Source organism: Brachyhypopomus gauderio, chromosome 17 (genome assembly GCF_052324685.1).
Source record: "Brachyhypopomus gauderio isolate BG-103 chromosome 17, BGAUD_0.2, whole genome shotgun sequence".
Classification (NCBI taxonomy): Eukaryota; Metazoa; Chordata; class Actinopteri; order Gymnotiformes; family Hypopomidae; genus Brachyhypopomus; species Brachyhypopomus gauderio.
This window is the reverse complement of record NC_135227.1, coordinates 43,926-63,217: the sequence shown is the minus strand read 5'-3', so window position 1 is coordinate 63,217 and position 19,292 is coordinate 43,926. Positions and strand designations below refer to the sequence as shown.

General features: G+C 39.4%; 2 protein-coding genes and 1 long non-coding RNA gene across 6 annotated transcripts; 2 read left to right on the top strand and 1 right to left on the bottom strand.

Moving 5' to 3' along the window:
* The first annotated feature begins 995 nt into the window (after window positions 1–995).
* LOC143481096 (ADP-ribosylation factor-like protein 13B) lies at window positions 996–2,247 on the top strand. The gene is made up of 4 exons (XM_076979044.1): window positions 996–1,014; window positions 1,140–1,389; window positions 1,790–1,895; window positions 2,038–2,247. The coding sequence occupies exons 1-4, from the start codon at window positions 996–998 to the stop codon at window positions 2,245–2,247; spliced, it is 585 nt and encodes a 194-aa protein (XP_076835159.1).
* Window positions 2,248–5,327: 3,080 nt separating this feature from the next.
* On the top strand, window positions 5,328–9,084 carry LOC143480907 (uncharacterized). Its single transcript, XR_013121911.1, has 3 exons — window positions 5,328–5,520; window positions 6,669–6,708; window positions 7,667–9,084. It is a non-coding gene; the product is annotated as an uncharacterized LOC143480907 (long non-coding RNA).
* A 3,895-nt stretch (window positions 9,085–12,979) lies between these two features.
* Window positions 12,980–19,219, bottom strand: LOC143480736 (ubiquitin carboxyl-terminal hydrolase 42-like). Of its 4 annotated transcripts, XM_076978564.1 has the most exons (8): window positions 19,106–19,219; window positions 18,279–18,392; window positions 17,372–17,499; window positions 16,795–16,906; window positions 16,552–16,692; window positions 16,361–16,461; window positions 16,109–16,259; window positions 12,980–15,941 (listed from the first exon to the last, which is right to left on the bottom strand). In XM_076978564.1, exons 3-8 carry the CDS (start codon window positions 17,428–17,430, stop codon window positions 15,819–15,821), a joined length of 687 nt encoding a protein of 228 aa, XP_076834679.1. In that variant the 5' UTR covers window positions 17,431–17,499; window positions 18,279–18,392; window positions 19,106–19,219; the 3' UTR covers window positions 12,980–15,818. The 4 variants fall into 4 exon arrangements, with proteins under 4 accessions (XP_076834679.1, XP_076834680.1, XP_076834678.1 ...); XM_076978565.1 differs by lacking the exons at window positions 18,279–18,392; window positions 19,106–19,219 and having other exon boundaries at window positions 17,372–17,994; XM_076978563.1 differs by lacking the exons at window positions 17,372–17,499; window positions 18,279–18,392; window positions 19,106–19,219 and adding an exon at window positions 17,045–17,273.
* Window positions 19,220–19,292: the final 73 nt, after the last annotated feature.

The window sequence follows — 19,292 nt, the reverse complement described above, 5'->3', positions numbered from 1 at the left end:
GGATGGGTTCAAGGGTTTATATCAAAATGTTTGTCCTAAAAAAAATTATAAAATGCATATATGAAAGTATAAAATGTTTTTGTTTATTCCAAAATGAATCCCACTGATCATAACTTGTCACTGAAGAGTGTAGGAAGGTTACAAAAACTGGATCTCGACCAAGTATGCAATGTAATCGGTTTCTTTTCACAGAATAAAAGTTACTAAACGACTCTTGTATCGCTTAGCGGCTACCGAGACGTGTGAGGTGTTGGGCCTGACATCCACACACTGTCCACTAGGGGCGCTACTGCCGATATGGACGGTCGTGCCAGCGGGACAGAACGTATGAAATCACATGCAGCCATAGCAGCCAGAGAACGCGGGGTAAACAGCAACCAAAGCGTCTTGTTTTGATTCTAAAGTTAGCTAGCGCTATCTTTAACGATCGTGAATCGACCAAGTTTAAAACCAACAGCTTTATTTCTATATCAAAACCAACTGCTTTATTTCTATAAATATATCCTTGGGTATATAGAAAGGCGCTATATAAGTTGAAGATTCATTCATTCATTCATTCATTCAATACCAACTGCTTTATTTCTAGATTCGTTTTACTGTTTATGTAAAAAACAAATCTGTAATTCTGTAAATATCTGTAATTACCTTTCTTTTTTTAATATCTGTGTTTAAATTGTATTTAGTTTGACTGTTAGTTAAGACTGTTAGTTAAGATCGTGTTTTGGAGGGTATAAGCAGCCTGCAGCATAACGGGACACAGACACGGTGTCGTTCCCTGCCTGTCACTCACCTAACCTCAGTTAGATACTTGACCATTTAGGTTTTCAGAGTGAAAGCTAGATTAAAAGGTTTAGTGAGATGGCGAGCTGCTGTAGCTGGCTGAAAAGGTGGCGTAAGCCTGCAAGGTAAGTCAGTGTATTTTGATTATAAACTGTCCATAAATTGCTGATATCTGAATTGTACTTTTAATCTGCACGACCACGGACGCTAATGAGATGAGCAGTAAAGCTCTGGGTAAAGGCTGAAACTCTCCAGTCTCGCTCTCGGAGTCGGTACAAGTTCAGCTCGCTCCAAGGTTAAAGCTACTGCGGGTCGCTAAGCGCACCGTAGTCTCACAGTAACGCATGTCTCTCCCTCAGAGAACCCAGTCAATGTGGCCCCCACGGTGGGCTTCTCCAAGGTGGACCTGAAACGAGGCAAGTTCCAGGTGACCATCTTCGACCTCGGCGGTGGGAAGCGCATCCGCGGCATCTGGGAGAACTACTACTCAGAGTCGCACGGCGTGGTGTTCGTGGTGGACTCCAGCGACATCCAGAGGATCCATGAGACCAGAGCCACCATGGCCGAGGTCCTCCGACACCCTCGAATCGCCGGCAAGCCCGTGCTAGTGTGAGTGGCACATCTCTCGTTACATCTCACACGCGTCTCACGCACGTCTCGTTTCCCGGACCTCCTCGCAGCCTTCAGAGCACCCCTGCACTTCAACACCATAGTTCCTACAACGTCACTGTGAGAAGCACACACCTTAGATCATCCACATGACATCTCCTGTCATAGATGATTCTCCAGCGTGATATTGTGGTAACAGACATCACGAGACACAACATCGCAGACGGCAGACACCATGAGGATGTATTGGTTGTCCGGTGTTGTTTGTGTTTTGTCCGTGTTAGGCACATACACGCACACACACACACTTCAGTGCTCTGAAGTGCAGACCTTGAGTCATGTGTTTGTGAGAGCTTTCACTTGGCGTACACACAGAGCTCACTCTATACCCCCCCCCCAGACTGGCCAATAAGCAGGACCAGGAAGGAGCATTGCCTGAAGCCGACATCATTGAGAGCCTATCACTGGAAAAGCTGATCAATGAGCAAAAATGTCGCTGTCAGCTTGTGAGTATTTATTCAGTGAGCATCTTCACAGCGGGGAGAAACTTGGTAGCCTACAAGGTTTTCCTGGGGGGGGTACAATCCAGCTGTACCTTTGAGAAAACAAGCCAACGAGACGAGGCTGAACTTGTGCTGACCTCACCAGGAGCCGTGCTCGGCGGTGTTGGGCTACGGCCGGACGGTGGACAAGTCCATCAGGAGAGGCCTGAAATGGCTCCTGAGCAACATCGCCGAGGACTACGAGGCGATCTCTGAGCGTGTGCAGAGGGACACGGCCAAGCAGCGGGCCTGGGAGGAGCAAGACAGGAAGGAGCGAGCAAATACGGGAGGAGAGGTCAGGAAACCGTGTGTGTGAGAGAGACAGTACTGTTTTGGTTCTGGTGAAATATATATTTTGAAGGGTTTACTCTTCCTGTAGGGACAGAAAAGAGCGTGAGGAGGCGGAGCAGGAAGAGAGGCGAGTGGAGGAGAAGAAGGAGGAGGAGGAGGGTGCCAACATGCCCAGCCCCATCCAGCCAATAAACAGTGTTGTTCATGAGGCAGGTTTCCCTCCCAGCCAATGAGGTGTTTAATGTGCCTCAATGTTCCTCTTAATCAGACCGCTGTTCAAACTTCAGTTAATTTAGTAAATTATTTCAGAAGGACAATAAGGAGGATAAGGAGACGGGAAAGGAAGAGGACGCCCTGCATTTGCACTTTAGTCCTGAAGGATTAGTGGCCAGGTTGTTGGAGGGCAGTGTTAGTGTTTAGCATTCGGTGACACTAAATTAGCAGTAGGCAGCAAGCTTTATCACCGATTTTGGAGTACTCTTTACGTTGGGGTTGTGGTTTGAGCTGTATACGCAATCAAGGGAAGGACTCTTAGGGTATAGCTGCAACTGGGATTAACTAATATTTAATATTTAACTAATATTAACTAATATTTGACCCAGTTCACTCTCACCATAAAACAACTTACACCAGGAAACAGTAGAACATTGGCCAATAGTGAGAGTGCACCAGTTTTTTTTTTTAGATATTTACTATGAATTTCAAAGTTTTCCATGTCAAGAAAGTTCACCAAGTTCACTGCACAGCTAGTGAAAGGTAAGAAATAACCTGTAGTTCTCCCCAACAGAGGGAGCTTTGTGTTTAGTATGTGTGCACACATACCAACTTAAACTGCTTCCAAGGTGGAGGCCATGTTTCCAACATTGAAAGAGAAAGACACACTCACTATACCACATATCATGTCTATAGTGTAGCCTACATAAGAAGAATTTTCTCTGAACTTGGTAGTAGTTTTCAGTAATCAGACAGATTTTTTTCAGAACAAAATGGTCTCTCGGAAATACTGTCAAGTCTAACTTAGTGACGGCAATATGGATTTAAATTGATATTGCAATAAATGTCAATACATCACAATTTGTTCTCAAACAACTTAATGACTGAGGGTTAACTGTATATTGTGTCATGTTATAAAATGTTACCTTACTGACCAAAAACATACATTTTCTCACAATACCAGTAAACCTTAAAGGGAACCCCAGCTGGTAACACTTGTAAGCCTTAATATGCTGTAATTAATCTAAATTATTAAGACATGTTGTAAAAAAATCACAAAAGCAGCAGATTTATTTACAAATCAACGCTTTTATTAGAAATATTTGACATATGGGCGCAGCCATGTTTTCTGACGTGCAATGTCTGCTGGGTAGATGAGGTCAAATGGTTGCAGTGCGCTAAACTTGACTGCGGTTGAAAGGAGTTTTTTTTTTTTTTTTTTTTTATTAAACCAACACAACATTACAAAAACAAATAAAGACGTACATGAGTTAACGACCATTTCACATTTACATACATTTCTAAATGAACTATTTTAAATAATTCCTCCTTAAAGTCAAGTTATAAACACTTTATCAAACTACCATAAATATTAGTCAAGTAACTTAACTTAGCAATATTAGAAATAATAAAAAAAATAAAAACAGAAACAAAACTTCAACAACAACCTGGGCTTAAATCAGTTTAAATTCTGAAATAAACAAAAAGTTTAATTGCAGGGGCTGTATTAACTTTTCTTAAGGATTTACAAAATAATGTGAACAGATATTCAGTTTCTTTCAGTATCTTTCCAGGAAAAAGGACTTAGTTGAACAGACTTAGAGATTAACCAATTGTGCACTTCTTTCCAAAATCTTTGTGAAACCTCACATTCAAAAAATAAATGTTCAGTTGATTCCACTGATGATTTACAAAATTGACAATTCTCTTAAATAAATTCCTGTGAAGGATATATTTCATTAAAAATTTTAAAGTGAACTTCTTTAACCTTAGGAACCTTTATTTTTTAAATAAATAAATCAATTGCTTTTATTCCTCCATCTTCATAATTTTTGATCATGTCTGCTTTTCTGATATAATGATGTTTATTTTTCCAGATAAAATTGAAAATTAGGGTATTTATTTCTTTTATGGTTTTTTTTTAGAAAGGGGTAAAGAGTAAGTGGGGTATATTAGTCTCGAAATAAATTCAGATTTTGTCAATAGTGATCTTCCAAATAGCGTTAAATCTCTTTGCAACCAATTATTTAAGATTCTTCTGGATTTTTCAATTGGCTTCTGAATGTTATTATTATAACTAGATTTAGAATCTTTAGACACCCATATACCCAAGTATCTAACTTCTTTTTTCACTGGGATGTTATACAACGTATTTTCTGAACTGTCATGAATACTTAAAAGTTCAGATTTATTAAGGTTAAGAATTAGACCTGAAGCCTGGGAGAATGACTTCACTACCTGAAGAGCAACTGGTATTTGTTCCTTATTTTTCAAAAACAGTGTTGTGTCATCTGCTAATTGACCAATAATAATTTGTTTTTCATCTATTGTAATGCCTTCAATTTGAGAATTTTTTCATTGTATGGACAATAATTCAGTGACAGTAATAAATAACAGTGGAGACAAACTGCAACCTTGTCTTATACCTCTTCCTATATTAAACCTTGGGCCTGTTCCTTCATGGAGGGAAACACAACTATTGATGTATGTGTGTAACATCTTAATTATATCTAGAAGATGTTCTCCAAATCCAAAATATTTTAGTGTATTGTAAATGAAGGGATGTTCAAGTGAATCAAATGCTTTCTGAAAGTCAAGGAATAAAATATAAGAATTGTCTTCTACACTCTAAAAAATATTCCAGTGGCTTTGTAAATATCTCAATAATAAACAGCTATACTGCATTTAAAAAATCTCTGAAAATAATTTAAGCGATTGTTTGAGTTGGACAAGTAAAAAAAAATACCTAAATCTCCAACAGTTAAATTTGTCCTCAATTTACATCTTCTATTTAAGTTTATTTGAAGAAAATAAGTTAGTAGTTGACTAACTGATTAGATTTTTAGAACATGCTTAATATTTTTGGTAGATTCCAAATAAAATAGTTAAGATAGGAGTAATTTAACTGATCAGTTTTAAATACTACAATTATTATTTACTACAAATCAATATTTAATTTTCTTCTATAAGAACTGAAGAAATTGAGTAAGTTAACTTAAATATCATCACGTGGACACCATTAACAAAAAAGTGCGGGAAAAGACCAGTGCCTCCTGGGAAATCTGCTGAGGAGCACCGCCTATTGGTAAGTAGTCAGCTAGCAGCTGTTAATGTTGTTTTTCCAGGTAATTGTGACATCTGCATTTACAACTTTAACTTACGGTTACTGAGTATCCTGGGGTATTACTTTCTGCGGTACAAGCTCTAAAGCTACCGCTCTGTTTATTTTACTCTACTCTGGCGTAAAGTCGGTAATAAATGCCGTTAAAAGGCATGTCTCAGTGCGGTGAATTAACAGAGCTAAAATTATTCTAGCAGTTAAGTGAGCTTAATCGTCCTTCTGGTTGGCTAACTAATAACTACTAGCTAACGTTACCGGTGAGCTAGCTAGCTAGCATACTTAGTAAACTGACTGAGAACTAGCCTTAGCAGCGAGCTATCTAGCTAGTAACATTAGTCACTATAATTATATTTTCAGCAATATGATTTTCTATGTGTAATGTAACTAACTAGCTAACAAACTAGCTACCGCGTGCATTAGCAGTATGGCATCTCTTTTAAGATGGGTTATGTCCAAATCAGAAAATGTTTTTATTTATAGAGGAGATAGCTAGCTAATGTTTTACAGTGCCCCCAACCAACCCCACTCTGTAACATTTTAAATAAAATGATAAACAATGAATGTAGTTAGTGGTTACATATTTTATTTTTAAATCTTAATCTGGTCTTGGTCTCTGTCTTGATGCATTTTTTAAATAAAATCTTTATACTACAGTTGACTCCCAACTATCACTTCTATGTGTAATTTACTGAGGAACTTAAATTAAGCTTGGTGGTGGTCAATTGACTAACAATGTTTAACGGTAGTGTTTTGAAAAAAAATTAATCATGCTAATATCGCATAATTGTGCTTAATTGTGACTGCACATGTTACCTTAGGAAGAATGGCATTACATTTTAGTTTTACTGAGAGAGGATGCATTACTGATACCTGCCACATGTCCTGTCTAGCTAGGAAATGTTAAACTGACTTTTATAGCTAATGATTTCAGCAACTGTTGTGGAACTGTTTTGTCACATATATGACATTGTATATACGTTCTTAAGGAGAAAGCCACACAATAGGTTGTCCAACCTATTGTTTTCAATGAAACATTTCATTTCTATTGTTAAAATTTCCCCCCACTTGTCAAGCATATTTTAAAATGTCCTATTTTTGTTTTACATCACCAGTAGCATTTAAGAAGAGAAGCTGAAGGATTAAACAAAGGAGGTACGTTGTCCATTTATTAATGTGCTCCTGGATGATAAAATAGGTAAATGTTGAATGTAAAAATTTACTGAATGCATTTTGAACCAAGCCTGTTCAGCACACATCCAAATTTCTGAATCCCAAAATTAAGAACTTAATATTAAAGGAGAATTCCGGTGTGAAATGGACTTTGGGTGTAGTAAAACATGATAAAAAGTACTAACCTTTGTTGAATAGCCCATCTCTTTTCTCCCGCCGCTTTCAGAGGTCCAGAAATTTTGTACATACAGGCTTTAGAATGGGTGAAACCTGGCATTTCTTGCTTATGCAGATAAATAGCGTTTTACACCGTTATCCACACCTCATTAGTAGAATCCAGAGAGCACTGGCATTTAAAACGAGGCATTAAGAACATTAAAAGTGCACAAGCAGTTTATTAAAACCACCGTTTACATTCTGTAACTTGGCTAAATCTCTGGGTGCCACCATCTTAAAGTAAAGATGTGATCAGCACAGTGACGGACACGCAACTCAGCGTGTACTTTAGCATGAGCTCCATTTTGTGCTCTTCACTCTACTGAACTCGTCTTTACTTTAAGATAGCGGCACAAAACTGCTGGATCTCAGAAAGCTGTGGGAGAAGGGGGCTATTCAACAAAGGTTAGTACTCTTTCTCATGTTTTACTGCACCCACATTTACTTTTACACTGGAGTTCTCCTTTAGCTCGACCTGTGGAAATACACTGTAGTACCTAAATTATTTTCTTTTCTCATACATTTTCAAAATAAGCATTCTATTTTTTTTTTGTTAAAACATGTATCGATAAAGGTACAAATATATACTATTCATGCTGATATGCAAAGTACCTTTTTAGGTGAACAATTGGACTTTAAAGATCTGAGTGTATGTCGGTGTCCCTGTCTTGTAACATGCATACTACGAGTGAGCTCTAACAAAATGTTTTTTCAATGTCTGCAGAACCCTGCTGATGCTTCTGTCAGTATACAAGAAGAGCTGGCAGAGGAGATGATGAAGATTTACCTGCTGCGGAATCAAGAGTCATTGGAAGAATCAGCTGATGTAGGCATTGTGATTGAGGGCACCACGGTCTTAGCAGATCCTGTTGCTACTTGTTGGGACTGACCTATGCCTTGGATCTTAGATACCCCAAGAATCTCAAATACAGTTTTGAGTTTTTCCAAAAAGTACTGCTGGAGCTGGATTCTGGAAACCCTTCAACCAAAGTTCAAAGACTCAAAAACTACCTGCATGTGTAGCTTCAAAGTACTGATCGCAAAGATGTTTTGCCGTTGGGATTTTCAATTGGCTGTGTACTACTGAGTGAAGGGATGACTTCTCATTAAATGCAGGTGGAGATTTCCAGAGTTTTTGAATCTGTCTGTGATTTGACAATGTTTTAAGACTGTTTTCAATTTTAAAGATGAGTTCTAGTTTTACACCGGAGTTACTTTATATTAAATGTTATGTTTTATTAGTCTAATCAATTTTGAGGTTTTTATTAATCCCAAACAGCCTCTGTTCACAGCTGTTGTGTGGAGTCTTAAATAGAAGGACTCATTTTTGTTGGTGTATTGTTTGAGATGGCAAAGTTAAAACCAGCTCACTAGAGTTTGCTACATATTCCATACATACATTTACTGCATGTTGCATTTTTTTAATAGTTATTTTTACCTAACACTTCAATTAGATCTACTCAATTGTTTTAAATAGTTTTAAGTAAGGATTCTATTTCTTTTCAGTCAATATTTTATTCTGTAGAGCTTAATGTGATTACTCATATCTACTTAATTTTTTCACTTTTACTCAACTCAGATAGTATATGTAAATGATTTCACAGCTTTAAATTTTACTCAATTTTACTCAAGTGTGAAAATGTTTAACCAAAAAAATTAAGTACATTACCGTTTTACTTTTTAGAATGTACTAGATCACTGTAATCTATAAGATCCAAAACCAATCTGATATTGTTATGAATAGATCTACCTTTCATGAATCCTGATTGTGAATTGCTAATTAATTTTGAAAGACCTACTTTTAACCTGGATGCCAGTACCATTGTAAAGAGTTTGTAGTCTGTATTGAGAAGAGTAATAGGCCTTAAGTTATTTAACATTCTTTTGTCTTTTTCTGGTTTAGGGATAAGTTTTATTAGACCTTGTTTCATCATTGTCATCAATTCCTTTTTATTAATACTTTCTATAATTGCATCAAATAGTAAAATTTTTATCTCCTCCCAGAAATGCTTGTAGAAGTTAGCAGTTAATCCATCAGGACCAGGTGAACGATCCGATGCAATTTTAGTGATGACTTTATCTAATTCGGCTAATTTTAGGTCTTCTTCACAAATATTTTTGAAATTGTCGTCAATTTTTGGACTCTTATCCTCTATTGTTTTTAGATTATATAATATATATATATAATCTATAGATATATAATATAATATATAATTTTATAATACAATAATATTATATAATATAATATATAATATAATACATAATCAATATTATATATATATATATATATATATATATATATATATATATATATATATATATATATATATATAGATTATTGTTTATATAGATTATATAAGTATTTAGAATATTGTTCATTATAAGAAGGGGAGTAAATATTACTGTAAAAACTGTATACTTCTTTGGATATTGTTTTTGAGTCTGTACATTCCTCCCCATTAATTAATAAACAAGTAATTGCATTTTTTTCTTGTCTTTGTTTTTCTAGCCTACTGAAAAATGATGAATTTTTTTCTCCCTCTTCTAGCCACTTTGCCCGTGATCTGACAAATGCACCTCTGGCTTTAATCAAATAAAATTGGTCTAATTCAGTTTGTATATTAGAGATTTGTATTTTATCTTCTTCTGACCAAATACATTTAGAATAATAATTGAGCAAGGTTTTAACCAAATTGTTTTCCTTTTCCCTTTTTTCCATTTCTAGATTTTTACTAAAAGCAATAGATAATTTCCTTATTGAGAATTTTAAAAATTCCCATTTTTGTATTCAAGATAAGTTTGCATTATTATTCAAATCTATAATCAGTTATTTATTTTACAGCAATATGCATCATTTTTTAAGAGGGATGTGTTGAATTTCCAATATTCCTTCCTTCCCTTGAAGAGAGTTTGATCAGACAGGATCAGGCTTATTAAGCAGTGGTCACTAAGGGGGCTTACAGAAATATTAGTAGTGACTTTGGATTGCATTAAATTGTACACCATTGGATGATAATGTTTTGATTACAATGTCCCCAGCTACAAAGAGTGTGAAAAACCTGAAAGCATTTCTTACCTACTGATGTTTTACTAGTCAGGTCATGTGCAGAAAGCTGATGTTTTTTCTCCTTTGCCAAACCTTACAAAAAATGTAATAAATATATATTTTTACTTTATCACGCATGGTTATTTGGTTTGGTGAATATGCATGTAATCTTCAGTGTTACACAGTACCTGTGAGTAGAGTATCTGTGGGAGAGTGGGTGACCCATATAGTTGGTCCTTCTTCAGGTGCCAGTCTGGGGTCTAATCAAGACAAAACCAGGCAGGTGCATCAAACTTACTCTTACAAGTTACAAGTTTTGTAAAGTTTATTATGTCCCAGTACATATCACCTCAGGATTGTTTTTGCCAAAAAAAAATTAGAGATAAAAGCTATCACAAATAATTAAAGTTAAATACAATTAATTTAAATAGAACAAAAATTCAATAATGAAATGTTAGAAATAAATTTATAGAGGAAAACACATTATTAAAATTAAATGTAGACATTTAAATAAAACGTTTGACATAAAAGATATAGGCTCATTCCCATGTCTCAACCCCATACCCCAACCAGTTTCCTCTCCTGGCTGCTCTATGTCTTGTCTTGCCATGACCCTGGCCATTTCTGGCTGTCCCTGTCCAAGCTGTCGACCCCAATCCTGCCCGTTGTGTGTTCCCCTATTCCTGTTAGGTTCTGGTCCCCCTGATCGTTTGACTCCATCTCAGCCCCTCTGTATCCCTAACCCATTTGGGTCAGAGCATGCAGATTCAAGAATGTTAGTCCATGAGTCAGAATGCTCTGAGAGGAGCACACAATTATACCAGTATTCTAACATTTAATTAGCATGAAGTTTACTGTAGTTCTAATAAAAATTATATTTTATAGCTTCACACCTTGAACCAACGGCTTCCATATCCTCAAACCCACAGTGGTTCAGCCATGGGTGACGGACTGTTTTAACGTCAGCAAAGACTCTCGGTCGTAAGAGATGGCTGTGGTTGGTGCAAACCTTGATGTGATCATCTGCAGATAACCAGAAGAATTTGGCTTTTTCATGTGTAAAATGTTGGAGGATGATAGGCCTTTACTTCATTGTGTGCTAGTTAGATTTACTTGTGCTTTAGGAAAGTGTAATTGTGAGATACTTCTACTCACTACACTAATCAAACCTTGCTGGCTCAACACCAAAAACCTATAGGAAAAACTGAAGATGTTGGCATTATCATTATTTTGATCACTTCAAAACTGACCTCTTAATCACTGGTGTACCGTTATTCCTTCAGAATGCCTAAGGTGTTGATAGCTGTGCAAACTAGTCTAAACAGCGTAGCTAGGCCAAAAACGGTCAATACCTCACAATCCGCACCTAAGTGTGCCTGACCAGACAGGCACGCTAAGTACAGGTTTAAGCAGAGATGCTAGGTGAGGGAGAGCAGTTATGACTGACACACAGAGGTGGGTAGAGTATTCAACAATTTTACTCAAGTAAAAGTACAGTTACTTGAACCAAATGTTACTCAAGTAAAAGTAAAAGTATGCATCCCAAAAATTTACTTGAGTAAAAGTAAAAAAGTACTTTGATTAAAAGCTACTCAAGTAGTGAGTAAATGCATGAGTACTGTCTCGTGTCAGTAAATTACATCATGGGAAATTGAATTACGGGAAACAATGACTTTTAATGATAACAAAAATTATTTATTATAAATAAATATTATATATATATAAATTATTTATTATAACTAATATGTATTTTTGTTTGTTACTAATTAATAGGCCTGTGTAACTTTAATGTGTTCCACAAAGGCACTAACTGATAAGACTGTCAGCCAATACGTGTAGCTGTCACGGTGAGGGGGCCGGGTCGCCACCAGAGGGCGCGCATCCCGGCCAGCAGCCGATCCCAGCACACACCCCCGCGCACCACTCCCACAGTCCCAATCACCAGTATACTGAACACCTGTTTCTTATTTACTTTGCTCTTCTTAAGCCCGCAGGTCGTCTGGTCCAGTGCTGCACATTGCCGCTACATGAGCGTCTCTGGTCTCTGCGTGTCCGTCACTGCGTTCCCTACCTGCGTGCGCACCACGAGCTTTACCTTGCATCACCTGCAGTGCGTGCTTTAGGAGCCTTACTAGTGTGCGCTACGAGCTTTACCTTGCATCACTTATAGTGTGTGCGCTAGGAGCTTTACTGGTGTGCGCTACAAGCTTTACCTTGCATCACTTGCAGTGTGTGCGCTAAGAGCTTTACTGGTTTGGTTGCCATGGACAATAAACATCCTTCTGTTCAACCCCCGTCTCCGGTTGCCTCTGTCCCGACGCCTCCGGCGTCACAGTAGCTACAACTTGACACCAACTGAATCAATTTGTAGCAAACTTAATCATCATATATTGCTAGTGTGTACAATCAGTGTGAGAACTGGTTTTTAGTATTGCACTGTGTTACATTTAATAATTACATCATACAAACGTTATGCCTCAGAGATATAGCATTACACAAAATTATACATACAGCAAACTTATCGCATCGTGTTTCCTCATATTTGATGTTGAGTTCTTGTAGGCTGAAATGTCCACACGTTTACAGACACAATTGGCAGCGCCAAAGTTGCAAACTCTCACGCATTGAGCGTGAGACACACGCATTTGACCGTCTTCACACGCTTACACCCCACACATCCGATTTCTCACGCCGAAAAAAAAAATCTAGTTTATTTACCTCTGATCCATATTTATGATTCAATGAGTTACTAGTTCGCTCTGGCACCAACCACTGGCGATCGATCGATCGCGATATAACACTTAATTTGTATCCATTTTACACCCCCCCCCCCGTCAACATTTTACGTTCACCACCCAAACCCCCACCCCCCACCCCGGTTTAAATCTCACTAAAAGTGATCTTGAAAACTTGGCAACCCTGCAGCGCATTATATAGCTGTCCTTTTACACGTTTGTAATATAAACATTGGCTGTATGTGAGGTCAGGGATGTTCGGTAGGTTTTTCTGTCACTTTCTTGCTACGGTGGAGAAAGTTTGCGTATGTGATCACGTGATTGACCGGCTTCATTTGATTGGTCACTCATACTTGGGTGACGAGACGTTGGTCAGTCTTCTCACTGAAAAGACTAATTATTTACAAAACAAAAGTAACGGTAGCGCGTGGCACAAATCCGATTGTAACGGAGTAAAAGTCGCGTTTTTCTCACCACATATTTACTCAAGTAAAAATCTTTCATATTAAAACTACTCCAACAAGTACATTTTTGTCCAAAAAGCTACTTGAGTAAATGTAACGGAGTAAATGTAACGCGTTCCTACCCACCTCTGCTGACACAGTCCCCAAATGACCGGGGCCAATTTGGTTTTTTCAAGCGGCCAAAATCCCTAGAACTGGAGACTGCTGTCAGGCTAATATTTATTGGCAAAACCCAAGTACATTAATATATGAAGTCTGCTGCTCTGACCTCAATTAACATCAACCATACTCCAATGAAAAAGTCTTTGTACTTCAGGATAAGCCCTCATATTTGTATGGACAACTCGATCTAGTGAAATGTTTATAATTTTTAACTGTTAGAAAGCTTGACTTTTGATTTTGTTACAACTGCCTTGAAGGGCTGCAGCAACAGAAAACTTGAAAAATGTTGAACACATTCAAGTTGATTTATGAGAAATCCTATAGTTTTTCAGTTCTCAAGTAGTAGTCAGTGACTATTTGTAGGTTCTCTGTATTGTGAAGGTTCTATATGGAAATGTGATGCAGAGGACTGACAGAAATTGGTAGAAAATAATTAAAACTGCAAACTTTGTACAGATCCTTGGTACAGACATCTTGAAAACTGAAGACTAGCAAAGCAACAGCTTTTGGAGAAGATTTACAAAAGCATAAATTTAACCAGCAAAAATACCATCATAGCAGCTAATGCACAGTGAAGCAGCACGCACATAGCTGTTTTTTTTTTCCTTTTTTCTTTATCCCCAAAGGGGGGGGGGGCATCAGACCTCACTCTATACAAAGCCACTCAGCCCCTCATCACATACACATCTATTCACCCCAACAACAATTTGTAAACATACCGAGAGCAAATGTTACAATTGTAGACATTAAGGCTTTCCCCTCATAATTAATATATAATGTACAATGTATACATTTATTTTGACATGCTACAGTAAAATGTATAAATTGAACATAACCTTTTTCAGTTTATTGTAGGTGAGAAAAAGGTGATGTAACATGGCCTACATTATGCTGAGTGGTTTTACTGAAAGAAGTGTCTATACTGAACTCCTGATACAGGAACGCAAACAAATAACTGATGGTACAGTTGAACTTCAATTCACAGTATTTTTGACAATATGATTTATATAAAAAAATAAAATATATATTTTTAAAACCACAAAAACCAAAACCCACACACATACGCAATATAATCCACAGCCACACAATATAATGCAAGGTTTTTTTTTTATACATTTCACTTTGAACAAAACTGGAATAATCAGAAAACTAATGCCACGATGCTAGATAGTCTCAAGCTTGAAAGAAGTGAAAGAAAATGACAGGGGTCTTGGTGGGGAGGATGAAGCAATGTGAAAGAATCAAGTGTGTCCAGGTTAACGGTGGTGGAGGTTCAGACGGAGCGAGCGTAGTTCTATAGTTCTGAACAGATATGTGAGTATGGTGACATCATAGCTCATAGCCAGGAGACGGTGCAGTCTTTCTCCTCTTATGCAGCATGTTGGTTCATTTTTCCTCTCGCTCCCAAGGAGGTGTCCATAAAGGGAGAAATCGTCTCATCTTCACAAGTGAGAAAGTCCTGAGTCTATGTCTGAGCAGTAATTCTGATGTTAAAGCTCCAGGCTTCTTTTTTTATGTATATATTAAATTTATACTGTCTACATTTTCATTGATCTGAAAGTCCAGCTGTACAGTATGGTAAAAAAAAAATCTAAAGCCGCGGTGCTTTAGCCCACTTGTGTCCCGAGTCTTTCTTCCCAACATAGTATTGAACATAGTATTCAAATGAGCGAGGGAAGTCACCTTGCCGGTTTTCCCGCTCTCGATAATGTCGCTGCCTGGATCTGCCTCGCTCCTTCAGGGTGGAGGAAAGGTGTGGCTGCTCAGAGTCTTTAACACACTTCCGCTCCTCACACGCTCGTCTGCCTTCACTACAGCTTGGCGCACCAGACAGAGACGCCGCTGCATCTTCCCTGCAGTCATCGCCGTTGGGCGTCCGCAGTTGCCACGGGCCTCTCTCCGTTGGTCTTGGGCGTGAGGGAGTTTGAGCTGTGGAAGAGGGGACCATCCATCCCACCTTTCCCGTCGGACGCCTTGGCACATTTACATTTACATTTATGGCATTTGGCAGACGCTCTTATCCAGAGCGACTTACATTTATATCTCATTTTTATACAAGTGAGCAATTGAGGGTTAGGGGCCTTGCTGAGGGGCACCTCAGTCATGGCATCAGGCCTGGGGATCGAACCCACAACCCTCCGGTCACAAGACCAGTTCCCCAACCACCAGGCCATGACTGCCCCTTGGTACCAGGGTAAGACTTCCCTGTGCCATTATCCAAGGCTCCGCCTTCCTGGTTGGACTCGTCAGATGACTCTTGGCCATACGGAACCAGGAAAACTGCTCCATTGTGAGCGGCGGCGCCACCGTTCACCTGCACAGGCCGTCTGAGGTCTGAGGTAGACTGTGGTGCGCTGGAGGAAGAGGACGAGGGCAGCGGGCGCAGGTGGGACACGGCAGCCGAAGAACTGCAGGGGCTGGGCTGGCTCTGGCTCGGCCGCACTGTCTTTCCCTGGCCGATGAGGAAGTTCAGCTTAGGCCTGTTTGGTGCTTCCGGGATGGCCGTGGGCCGCACGGGTTGAGATGCGGAGGAAGAGAGAGACAATCCAGACAATTTAAGCCACTGTGGTCCTCCTTCATGGGAGAGTTATTCTGCAAAGTGAACAGCGGTCAGTTATGGGAAATCTGAATATCAGGAACAGAAAGTAAGAGTTTAACAGTGTAAACAAACAAAACACAGCCCTCTCAATTATACTAGTGAACAATAACAACCAGTTCCCAGTCAGATTTCCTGGCATGGTGCAGTGGTGTGGTGATACCTTCCCCATGTGAGGAGGAAGCTGTGGACCGATGAAGGAGGTGGAGGTGAACTGAGGCCCGTTCACCTTGGCCGTGCTGACCGGGCGAGGGGAGCAATGACCGGGACCATGGGTCACAGAGTTACAGTCTCCGTTTTTAAGATCTGTTGACCTAAACATGATGGATTGGGGGGGGGAATAAAAGTGTAAAAGTTTCTAAATATTCCACTATTCAAAAATCTGGAGCTGGTTTAAACATTAGGTTGAACTTACCGGATGTAGAACAGTAAGTACGCTTGTTGGTTCAGCACTAATCGTATGTCACTTACAGATACTGATGCATCGTTTATCTCATACCACTGCCCATTACCAGACTGAAATAAAAACATTATTCCATCCATTAGCTAGAGCAGAAACTCAGTGCAAAAACGCAGAGAATGCTGAAACCGCGCAGCACATCAAACCTTCACATAGCAGTAGTAGTGTCCGGCGTGGCAGCTAAACCCGGAGTGGACCAGCACAGCGTCCAGGCCGTAGAGCTGTGGCTCTCCGTGGGACTGCGACATGAACGGACGCATGTCCAGATACTCTGGATATCTCACGTCCTGCACAGGGGGACAGAGAACAGTTGTGCAACGGCATAGATCACGTGAAACGACTAAGGAAAGTGTACAACAGTGCGGCAGAATTAAGTACGGTGGGCAAACCTTTGCAATTTTGCCTCCGTTGAAGTTAGCGAAGCGCTTTAGAGCAATGGTGAGCACATTGGAGCTACGGTGGACGGTAAATCTCTTTGAGGCTTGAACAATTTTCTTACATCTACAAACACAACCAAATTCACAATGAGGACAGAAAAGATAATAGGCAACACAGACCACAGTAAATTCATCTCTAGTGGTCCCATGACAACAAATAGAGCTTGATTTATCTCCAGAGATAAACCGGTGTGCCTCATACTTATCCAAGATAGTCTTGCCGTGTGTTAAGGGACAGAAGTAAAGAGCACCTTGAAAAAGTTGATGAGGTGGTTTCAGAGAAGGGAAAACACACCTCATATAGTACAGAAATGTACAGACGACATTTATAAACACAACTATTTGTACGCCATTGTATATACGATACTTTGTCTAAATAGATAGTACAATTAAGAAAGAACAGATTTAAACTCCTCTACACTGCAATTACGTGGTCGTGCAGATTAAAAGTTATGTACAATTCAGATATCAGCGATTTCTGGACAGTCTATAATCAAAATATAGTATAATTATTATAGCACTGACTTACCTTGCAGGCTTACGCCACCTTTTCAACCAGCTACAGCAGTTCGCCATCACACTGAACATTACAATCCAAACACGCGGACGTACATGGACTTCACCTTATTACAAGTGGGAGGGGCTTGCCATAGAAATCTGCCAATGGGAGAAAATGATGGAAGAAGAGAGATTAGTGAAATCCATCCTACTAAAACAACGATACATCAGCCTAATTCCTTCGGTTCTTCATTCTCCATCAAACACAGTTGGAATTTATTGCTTATAACACCCGAAGGACTAAATATCCAAGAAAACCTTCCTGAACAAAGTTTGTCAAGTGTAGTGCAGCATATAGTCAACATTTTCCATGTACATGAAATCTTCAGCTGGGTTTTTATATTTGTCCTGCCCATACATACAAACCTTATTCTCCTGATCAACAACCTGGTGTCTAACCATGCAGATCAGTGCGCATCAGATGAATTACAATAAACAATACACAGAGTTGCAGAACACTGTGAAAAATGTACATCACATTGAACACCTCCTGCATCTCTATGACCTGTTGGGGGGGGTTGAACAGTGAAGTTACCAGAGTGCCGTGTATCTCCAAGGGGCTCAAGCTTAGGAAGTCTAGAAACTTTGGGAGTTGCCCATCCAACTACAAACAGAAGTAAAATGACGCTTTTGTAAAAACTCCACCAAAGCGCAAAAGGCATGTTATTGAAAATCTGAGGTCAGATTAGGGATTCTTTGGAGTAGACTTCCATGTTGGTTTCACCGTAGTTATAAGGTAACATATTGTTTTCTACAAGCACAATTGGAATTATAAATGCTACAAAAAATAAATTATACATTGTGTAAAACAAAAAAACAGTGAAGTCCAGTGACTTTCACGTGTTTCAGTGCTGCTGAAGTTTGGCTAGAACTCTCACCTGGTGGAGGTGGTGGAGTGGGGCTCTAGGTTGAGTCCTCAACCCTCAAAGGTTCAACCCTGTTTCTCCACCTCAGACGTAGTTTTCTGGTCTTTTTGGCTTGGTCTGCTGGCCCTGAGGAGGAGATAAAGCCTTTTAGCAGCCTAGATTAGGCAGCTAACGATCTGTTTCCCAGGGTGTCTCAGTTCTGCTGACTGTTTGTTGACCCTAATTAAATAGCAATTGTAGTTTTTATTAAATCCATCATTTTAAGTGTTAATTCAGGTTAATTATCTAAAGCAAGGCTATCAAGTTCTACTGGTAGAAGCCTGCAGCTCTGTATAATTTAGTGCGTATCATGTTTTAACATTAGTGATTAATTTCATCAGCTAATCAACTGTTTGCTGAGGTGAGTCAGGTGTGTTAAGAGGGGAAAATGCTGAGGGATGCATTGCAGATCAGAACAGACTAGAGCGTGGGCCTAGGGGACTAGAGCGTGGGCCTAGGGGACTAGAGTGTGGGCCTAAGGGACTAGAGCATGGGCCTAGGGGACTAGAGCGTGGGCCTAGGGGACTAGAGTGTGGGCCTAAGGGACTAGAGTGTGGGCCTAGGGGACTAGAGTGTGGGCCTAGGGGACTAGAGTGTGGGCCTAAGGGACTAGAGCATGGGCCTAGGGGACTAGGGCGTGGGCCTAGGGGACTAGAGCGTGGGCCTAGGATACTGGTACTACCAAGATGAAGGAGATAAGTAATCCCACACCCAACAGACACCCTTCCACAACAGCAAAAAGAGTAATCACTTTAAAACAACTTAATACATTTTATTTGGATCATATGAAACATTCTGACCTGATTTGGTGCTCTCAACATCCTCCTTCGGTTTGCTCCTGCAATTCAGAGCGCCGCCCTGCAGGGCGTCCTCTCCCTTTCCCGTCTCCTTATCCTCCTTATTGTCCTCCTGAAATAATTTACTAAATTAACTGAAGATTGAACAGCGGTCTGATTAAGAGGACAGTCAGGAACATTGAGGCACATT